This window comes from Tenrec ecaudatus, chromosome 15, assembly GCF_050624435.1.
Source record: "Tenrec ecaudatus isolate mTenEca1 chromosome 15, mTenEca1.hap1, whole genome shotgun sequence".
NCBI lineage: Eukaryota > Metazoa > Chordata > Mammalia > Afrosoricida > Tenrecidae > Tenrec > Tenrec ecaudatus.
In genome coordinates this window covers 4,648,639-4,658,551 of record NC_134544.1, presented here as the reverse complement: position 1 = coordinate 4,658,551, position 9,913 = coordinate 4,648,639, and the positions used below count along the sequence as shown (strand labels likewise).

Here is a 9,913-nt window from a genome sequence, read left to right as displayed (position 1 = left end):
TCTATTCCTATAAAGAGTTACAGTCTCAGAAGCACAGAAGGGAAGTTCGACTCTGCTCTGCTGGGTTGCTGTGTGTCAGAATTGGCTTGACAGCCATGAGTTTGGTTTTGGTTTGGTTGGGTTTTTTTTGGGGGGGTGTTTGTTTTGCTTTGCTTTGTTCTTGTCATGTATGGTACTCCACCGTCATTTGGCCTTTCTTCATTAGTGTTCAATGCCTCCAATGTATTCTTGAGAGGATCTGGAAATCCAGGTGAGATACATGAACACTCAGGGCTATACTTCGGCTCTGGTGCACTTGCTCTCATTTTCCTCAGCTTCAGCTGGGACCTGCCTGTAAGCAGCCGATGGTCGTTCTGCAGCCAGCCCCTGGAGTGTTTGGCGGAATATTAGCTTCTCCGTTTTCTTTTCACATATGTAACTGGTTTGACTTCTGTGCATCCTATGTGGTTCACAGGTACACTCACTATGTTGTTGGGGGAAAATATATCTAGTGGGTAGGTCGTTGGTCTCACAAAATCCTATCATGCTCTCTGGCGTCATTTCTATCGCTCGATCCATTATTTCCTAACTACTAATCCTTCTTTCCTGCTTCCAATTTTCACGTTCCTGTTACCAGTAATTACCAAGGTATCTTGGTTGTGTGTTCAATCAATTTAATACTGCAGAACTTGCTAAAAATCTTCCATTTCTTCATCTCAGCATTAGGAATAATGCATACATCTGGAAAAATCATAGCATTAACTGGTCTTTCTTTTTTGTTTGTTTGTTTTGTTCTTGTTTGTTTTTTGCTATTGGAAAATCTATGCTTTTATTTGTCAAGTATTCATCATTAGTATATAAAGGCATGATTAATTTGTTTCTATGTTGATCATTTTGCCTTATAAAGTTCAGTTATTTTAGTGAGAGCCTTTTAGGATTTGTTAGCTTTGCTAGGATTTTCCGGGAGTCCCCGGGTGTTAGAATGGTCAATGTACTCAGCTACTCACTGAAAGGTTGGCTCTTTGAGTATACGCAAGAGGTGCATCAAATGAAAGGCCAGGCAATCTGCTTCTATAGGAATTATAGCCTTTGAAACCCTATGGAACACAGTTCCACTCTGACACATGTAAGGGCTCCAAGAGGTCAAATCTATTCTACAATTTTGTTTGCCTCTTTGGTTTTTTTCAGCATTTTATTAGGGGCTCATATAACTCTTATCACAATACATACATACATCAATTGTGCAAAGCACATTTGTACGTTCGTTACCCTCATCATTCTCAAAACATTTGCTCTCCACCTAAGCCCCTGGCACCAGCTCATTTTCCCCCTCCCTCCCTGCTTCCCCCTCCATCGTGAACCCTTGATAATTTATAAATTATTATTTTGTCATCTCTTGCCCTGTCTGACATCTCCCCTCAGTCACTTTTCTTTTGTCCGTCCCCCAGGGAGGAGGTCACATGTAGATCCTAGTAATCGGGTTCCCCTTTCCAACCCACACTCTCTTCACCCTCCCAGTATCGCCACTCAACCACTGGTTCGGAAGGGATCATCCTCCCTGGATTCCCTGTGTTTCCAGCTCCTGTCTGTATCAGTGTACATCCTCTGGTCTTGTCAGATTTGTAAGATATAATTGGGATCATGATAGTGGGTGGGGAGGAAGCATTTAGGAACTAGCAGAAAGCTGTATTTTTCATCGTTGCTACATCACACCCTGAGTGGCTCATCTCCTCCCTGAGACTCTTCGGTAGGGGGATGTCCAGTGGCCTACAAATGGGCTTTGGGTCTCCACTCCACACTGCCCCCCTCATTCACTATGATTTTTTGTTCTGATGATGCCTGATCCCTGATCCCTTCGACACCTCGTGATTGCACAGGCTGGTGTGCTTCTTCCATGTGGGCTTTGTTGCTTCTGAGCTAGATGGCCGCTTGCTTACCTTCAAGGTTTTAAAACCCCAGATGCTATCTCTTGATAGCCGGGCACCATCAACTTTCTTCACCACATTTGCTTATTCACCCGCTCTGTCTTCAGCGGTTGTGTCGGGAAGATGAGCATCATAGAATGTCAATTTAATAAAAGAAAGTATTCTTGCATTGAGGGAGTACTTGAGTGGAGGCCCAATGTCCATCCGCCACCTCAATACTAAACCTAGAAATATGTGCACCTAGATCCATTTCCTCATCCTCATATATATATTTGCATTTGTATATGCCTTTATTTAGACTTCTATAAATTCCCTTTGTCTCCTAGCTCTTTCCTCTATTTCCTTTGACTTTCCTCTTGCCCCACTATCATGCTCAGTCTTCATTTGCGTTTCAGTAATTCCTCTTGGTTACATTACCCTTGATCACGCCCTACCAGGCCTCCTACACCCTCCTGACCACCAATTTGGATCACTTGTTCCCTTGTCCCTGGGTTGGTTAACACCACTTCCTTTCCCCCACCTCCCCCTCTCCCATGTCCCCCCAGAACTGTTGGGTCCCATTGTTTTCTCCTCCAAATTGTTCATCCAACCTATCTTATTTAGACAGACCTGCGGAGATAATAACATGCACAAAAACAAGACAGAGCAAAACCAAGCAACAATATACAACAAAAGAAGAAGAAAAAGCCAATGACAAAAAAAACACACAAGAAAAGCTTGTAGTTAGTTCAAGAACTGTTTGTTAGCCTTCAGGAGTATTTTCCAGTCGTCTGTTGGGGCACCATGCCCTGGCCCCAAAGTCCACCTTCAGCATTCCCTGGGGACCTCACCGTTCTGTTCCCTTCCTGTTCTGTTGCACCCCCTTCATGCTTTGCCTTGGTGTGGCGGGATCAGATCGGGTGCAATTCCCACACTGCATATCCAGTGTTGTTCCCTGTAGGGCTATGGGTCAGTGAGGGACATCGTGTCTCATAGTGGGGCCGCCATGTGGTCCTCTCTGTAGTCTGGCTGCTCTAATTGGGGAACATCATCCTCAAGGCCTGGTGAGCCAGGATGTGCTCCACTCTCTCCTCCTCCTCCTTCATCTGCTCCCGTGTGCTCCAATCAAATATGTCCCTGTCCCAGAGTTTCAGATTAAATGCTGTCTTTTGAAATAAATTCTTCTGAGGGGAGGGGCAGGTGTCCACTTAGTATTTGGGATTGGGGCCGACCCCTCAGACCTCTCCACTGGTTCCCTACTCCACACCGGCATCTTGCATTCACATCTTGGAGCACTGGGTTCAACTCTGGTCCCTCTTTCCCTGGGGAGATATAAACAGTACCCTCCCCGTGAGTGGGTTAGTGCCCTGTGCCTCCGCTACCCATTTCTTTATTATTTTTCCTTTCCCTACCTCCTTTTTAGTTGTCTACCTTATGTATTCCTGTATTTGGTCTGGTCCCTGCCATATTACCTGGTCTTTCTTACAGATGTGTGGACATTATCCTATCACTACCAGCATTGTTGTTCATGATAAATCTTCAAATGTTCTTTTGATAGCAAATGTGACTCCATTCCTCTTCAATCTGTCATCCCTTGCTTAGCAAAATCATGATTATTTGATTAAAAATGGCCATAGCAGTGCAATTCAGGCCACTAATACCTACAATATCCTTCAAGCATTGCATTCAGTTTTGACAACTTCCAACTTTCTTAGATTCACATTTTGTATGTTCCATACTAATGGATGCTGGCAGGTGTTTTGTCTCATTTTGAGAAGCGCTTCATCAGTCAACAGAGGTCTTGAAAGCTTTATTCAGTTCCACACACTAAGGTGGACTGTAATTTGGAGAAGCCAGCTCTTCCCCAGACTGCCACTCTCAGGGGTTACCTTCTGGCACTGTATCAGGCAATGGCTCACGGCTACTCATAATAGTTTAACTGGCTAATTTCTCCTGGAAATTGATCACTAGGCCCGTCTTCCTAGTCTGTCTGGTGGTGGGTTTTTTATATCCACTAACTTTAAATTCTCCTAATAAAATATGCCATCAAACGATCCCTGCTACAGGCAAGTCAAGATGCCCTACTTTCTTCGTAAGGTTGTTGCATAATTAAGACTTTCACTTTATTCTGCATAGAGCTAACTCTCAGAGGTGGACTAAGCTCTAAAGATGCATGGCCTTAGAAGACCCACCAAAGAACATCAGCCCCCAAGCAGAGTCCTGTGAGGCCACCGTTTGCTTAACAATGGCTCTGAGATAGGAATTTCCCCTCACCACGTGAGAAGGTTTGCATGATACATGATACACAGGTCTGCAGAGAGTTCTGCTCCACGCAGAACACAGGACGGGGAGTTAAGAGCTTGTGCTGAGCCAGGATGTCTCTTCTGGATTTTCCAGATAGCACTAGAGCCAGTAGACGAGGCCAATCCCTTACTTCTCACTAATCCATCATTTCCCTAAGCACTGGCATGCCCCAGGAAAAGTCCCAACTGTTTCACATGCCCCTCTGCATGCACTGACCACCATTTTCAGCACTGGCCAGAGCAGTAACCACCAGTTTCTGTTTGGCAAAAATGTTTGCTGATGGGCTTCCCGCCCCTGTCCACACACACTTGTCCCTCATGTTTTGCTGGCTTGCTTCATGTCAACAGGATGGCACTTGGTCCCTCAACAGCCTTCCCATCTCTGCCTCCCCAGCAGCCAGGAGCTCCCAGATAGCTGTGGGCATGCCAGCTGCAACCCTCAGCCACACCTGGCATCTTCACAGCACCTCCCGACTTCTGTGGAGGTTCTTCTTTAAGAGAATCTCCTCCAGCTTACCCGATTCTCCCTCCGGGAAGACCTGCATGTCTGACCTTCAGCTCAGTCCTTGCTCAGCCAAGATCCACTTCATGTGCCTGGCAGCGAACAGAAAATCTAATGGCTTCCCTCTTACATGCCACACCACTCCACAAATGTTTACGCTGGAGGTTGCCAGAAGGCCCTGACTCAACATCAACCAGCCCCTCCAAACCCTTGGTACCACTTGTCTCTTCAACCTTCCTTCCCTGTGGATTTCCTTGGACTTGGTTCTATTTCACATTTTCTCTCTCTTTAAGCCAGCTGTAAGGCAAATGCTGGAATGCTTACCACAATGTCAGCAGCTCCAACCTCCCGGCCTCTGTGGAAGGAAGATGAAGTTATCCACCCCTGTGAGGAGTCAAGCCTATAAAAGGAGAAACCTGACATGGGTTCCCTGAGTCTGAAGATTCGATGGCAGTGGGTTTGGAGAGTTCTCTTTCTTCCAGGGCTTTCAATCAGCTGATTCTAACTCAACCCTGTTCAAGATTTGCCGGTCTACCTAATATACTGAATCAGAATCTACTTTTCCATGGGATCCCCAAGTGAGTTTCCATGTAAACCTAAGAACCAAGAATCGCCTGAAGGTCTTGTTATCCTGTGGTTCCTGATAACGCCTCTGTGAGGTGGGGGGATGCATCTCCACAGGAGGCCCAAATGCAATGGGCATGTGTGCAGGCCTGCTTTGTCCAGATCCTCTAGTTGATGCTATCTTGTTGCTTGCCTTCCCCTCCCGGGCCCCTTCACCATTGGTCTTCGCCCCGTGGTCGCTTCCAGATGGCTTCTATTGCCTGCATATGAGTCATACCTCTATTTCCTTCTTTTATTGCCTTGTAATTTTTTGCTAGAAACCGGACGTTCTAGGAACTATATTGTAGCAACTCTAAATCATGCCCCCAAAACACACACACTTCATTCTCGCTGTCTGTTTCTCTGGCCTAGATGACTTGGGGGTGGTCTTCACACACACAGGCACACACAGTTGTAAGCCTCGGGCACTGCTCAACGGATTCCAGGCGTGCTGACTACTAGGGCGCTTCTCCTGGATGGCCGCCCAACTGCCCCCAGCTGTTAAACTCCACTAAATTCCAGCTGGCTGCCCTACTGTCCTCCACAGTGCCTGTGCCTAAATTGCTCTGCAAGCCAATCCAGTCATCTGAGGTCAGTGTTTGAACTGTATGCTGTATTCAGGAAGGCACCTCCTTTCACCTTTTACAGCTTCCACTGCTCCTGAGAAACCCCCGCCCCCTTAGCCTCAGCACATCCTAATGAAAGGGAAGACCGCTGCCAAGTACGAAAGGATTCCTGGTGATGTGGTGGGCTGTGCAAGGTCAGTGGTTCGGACCTGCCAGTCAACTCTGCTGGAAAAAGATGAAGCTGCCTGCTGCCGAAAGGACTGAAAGCCTCAGGAAACCCTAAGGAGCAGTTCCAGCCTGCCCCACAGGGTTGATATAGGAGTCAGAATCAACATAAACATTCTGTCCTGATTTTGAATCGGGTTTGATATTACATCTGGAGCTGGTCTGAAAGTACAGCATTTCCCTCTGGGTGTCTGATCAGCACGTTTTTTGCGTATAACTCACACTCGCTCCCTTTTCCAACTGCATCAAGAGTCTGCACCTGTTTCTCATCTTGAATTGATTCCTCTCAATGCACCCTGCTTCGAGGCCCCACGTTGTATTTAAAATAGTGCAGCATAATCGCTCCTCTTGCTTTGCGAACCAAAGGCTTCCTCTCTGACAAAGGGGTATGATTCGGTGAATGCTTTTGTTTCTCAGTGCCTGACAGCTTAATTTCAGTATAGGCAACACTGAGATGGCCAGTCCCCCCCTCCCACTGCCACCACCACCACCACCCTGCCCCAAAGAGCTATTGCTCACAGTAAGCATAGTCTGTATTTATGATACAGAGTTAATAAGAAATATCTCCCCTTCCCTAACTCTCAATTCCTAAATCCACTGAGGAGTAGGACCAGGGAGTGGTGGGGTGAGGGAGTCACAGTGGTGGAGTGGGGTGTTAGGGGCCAGGTGGGTTGAGGAAGCTTTGGGCAAGGCCTGAGGAAGGGGTGGCATCCTTGCAGAGGGTTAGCCTTCCACAGGGTTTGAGTCCCAGAGCATGAGGAGGGCTCACAGGCACGATGCAGGGCTCTGGCGGGATGAGAGGTGTTTCCACGTGACAGAGCTCCTCTTGTGGGTATGTGCGTGGACGTGTGCCCAGGGCCAGGAGACCCCCGCAGAGAGGTGGCAGTGGAGCCCCCAGGGCAGGCCTGTCCATGCAACGATCAGCCTGGCAAGTATGTGTGCTCAGTATGTGGGGTGAGGCAGAGCTATAGAGAGAGGTGACTATTTCATTTACTGCTGCCACACTGTGTGCAGCTTCGTTCCGCACTCTCCTCCAATGAGGACGCTGATGCAGGTCAACAGGCACGGGGCTCACACTACACGCTCATCCTGACTCAGAGCGGTCGGAGGCCAGAGCCAAGCGGCTCCCCAGTTTCCAAGATGACATCATTACAGGTACTGACTGCCTTGCAGCTCTCCCTCAGAGTGGCCAGTGGGTTCGAACCACTGACCTTGCAGTCAGCAGCCCAACTCATGGTCCACTTCCCCCACAAGGCTGCCAAGTGGCCTATAAATGGGAAAGCCTTCGCCGTGCATGCCTAGGTGGGAGAGACTGCACAGGAGATACCAAGAGCCACTTCTGAGAGGAATTTCAGTGGGAGATCAAAGTAAGTTATGGCCAAAATGCAGGCGATGTGAGGTGAACGATGTGCTATGAAACATAAATTTAGAAACAAACCCCCTTACGAACTTCGATGCATGGTGCCCGGTGAGCCCTGGGCGCCTCATTTCTTAGGCTGCAGTGTTGAGTCTCCCCTCCCCAGGCTCCTCCCCGCACGAGGGAAGTGGGCTTCTCGTTGCACCCGCACTCTGCCTTGCTCTCGGAAGTGATTCCACCTTCTTCTGATGACTCCAGCAGCTTCTTTCCTGGTGAATTAGGCCATTTATCTATTTTCACTGGGGCTAGTAAATACTGATGTCACTGTGAATGCTGTGAGCAGAGCGCTTCCTAAGTCTACCGATACATCCGCTTGTATCTCACTACATCCTCTCTTGTGGGGTTCACACCCGTTTAAAAGATCTGATCTGCATGCAGGTTCGGAAACCGCACATGCAGATTAAATGCGTGGGGGGGGGGGGTCTTCAGTACTGAGGGGAGGAGAGGACTACGGGTCTTCACTGCTACTCTGGCATGATTGCTCACAAAGAAGCGCTAATTCTAACGTCTTGAAAGTTAACTGCATCCTCTAAGGCTGCTCTTGATCATGACCCAAAATCACAGTTTCTAATGAGAAATAAGATGGCGCTCAAGGGCTACTAAAGATAAACTTTATTCTCACTTCCTACACCATGACCCAAACCAGCAAGTCACCAAAACTCAGGTGAATGGCCATCGCCAGCTGGTGGTCAGTCCTCTGCCCCAAGCAAGTGGCTGATCCTGGTCACGCTGAGGTACAGGGCCAGGCTGACGACAAAGAACTCCTGCGTCTTCTCCATCCACACCAAGTCCACGTGCACTCGGCCCTCCTCGTCCCCGCAGTCCATGCAGTACCTCTGCCCCGGGGACTCGCAGCTGTCACAGGGGCTGCGCGAGGGGGCCATGGAAACCGGGGAACTCAAGCACCAGAAGGGCTTTCCAGAACCTTCCTGGAGCGTCATGTCCATGATGCAGCAGCTCTAAGGAACAAGCAGAGTGAACTAGCCATCGAGGTCTGAGGGAGGGTGGGCACACTGGTTCCCCAGAGTAATAAAGCTGAGAGTCTGAAAGAAGCATCGGCGCCGACCCACGTCTCCATGGTGATTAGCACAGAGGACAGGGATGCTCAGGGCGCAGGGCTTGCAAGGTGAGCAGTATGAAACCACCAGCCCCTCCTCAGACAAGGCGGAGGGTAAAGAGTCAGTCTCAGAAGCTCTCAGGGGAAACTCTCCCCAGGCCTACAGGGCCCTGAGGAGTCAGCATCGACTCAATGGCAGCATGTTTTAGTTGACTATTATACAAAAGCCAGGTTATTTTAAGAAAAAAAAAAAAGATTACCTCTACACAGCCCTCAAAAGTATTGCTTCTCCAGGCGAGGCCAACTTTTCCAATGAGAGGTATGTGCTGTGTGCTGTTCTCAAAGCTGAGCACGGGGATCTTCAAATATCCGTTTTCAATGTGTCCTGGAGAGATTTAAGATCACATTAAATTACCACAAGGTCTTTCGGCTGAGTGCTCACACAGGGCACCGAGCCTCCCTGGTGGAGGGGAATTCAGGGCTCTGTCAGACCATGTCGGAGTTGGGGGGGGGGGGGGGACAGCGGGTTGGACACCCATGTCACAGTGGCACAGGGCAGTGCTACAAGGTCAAGTTCCTTAGGACTTGAGTCAAGAGCCATGAAGACAACGAACCATAAACAGAAGCTAGAACTAGTCAAGGGTGTGAAATGCTCGGGACATATGGGAGAAGCACCCAAAGAGACGAGGGGTGCAAGTAGGTAAGCCGAGTCCAAGGACATCCGAGAAGGACAACAGCACGCAGGACAGAGGGATGGATGAGGAGGTAGAGCTGGGAAGAAGGAGAGGTGGGGCGATGGATGAAGAGATCATGAGAGGTGGCAGAGATGGGTGGACAGGTAAGTACAAGGAAAGGAGGAGGTAAGGGAAAAGGACAGGGGTGGGCAGCTACATCAGAGAAGGAAAGAGAGGCCAGTGAGTAAATGGAGGGGTGGACAGATGGGTGAAAGGATGGGTGCATGGGCAGGTAATAGATGAGTGGGTGGGTACACCAAGGGAAGGGCAGGTGTGTAGAAAGAGGAAGGGATGGAGGATGAATGGATGGATGGAAGAGTGCATAGGTGGGTAGACAGTGAGGAGAGAGGGAGGAGTTGGGTGCATGGACAGACGCATGCATGGATGAAAAGAAGCATTGCACAGGTTTCCACAGCCCGGGCTCAAAGTCTCTGCCACTTCTCAGCCAGCTGAGAGCTGACTAGCACAGACCTTGCCATGACAAAGGGAGCCTCACAGCAAACAAAGTGCTCACGTCCTGAGTTCGTGGCCCCATGGCGGGCGACACTCAGGACTGATGTACTTCCCTCCTGAAGATGATCTTCACCTGCCCTTTCTGAATGTACCCAGGCCCAAGAGCAAAA

The 9,913-nt window shown here is 48.9% G+C and overlaps 1 protein-coding gene across 2 annotated transcripts in view; it reads right to left on the bottom strand.

Moving 5' to 3' along the window:
* Positions 1-8,096: 8,096 nt before the first annotated feature.
* Positions 8,097-9,913, bottom strand: part of FBXO15 (F-box protein 15) — a 25,164-nt gene continuing 23,347 nt past the window's right edge. For both annotated transcript variants that reach the window (XM_075532621.1, XM_075532620.1), the window contains exons 9-10: positions 8,817-8,941; positions 8,097-8,458 (exon numbers count right to left, since the gene is read on the bottom strand). In XM_075532621.1, coding sequence (XP_075388736.1) covers positions 8,189-8,458; positions 8,817-8,941 — 395 coding nt within the window. In that variant the 3' untranslated portion in view covers positions 8,097-8,188. The remainder of the gene's footprint in view (positions 8,459-8,816; positions 8,942-9,913) is intronic.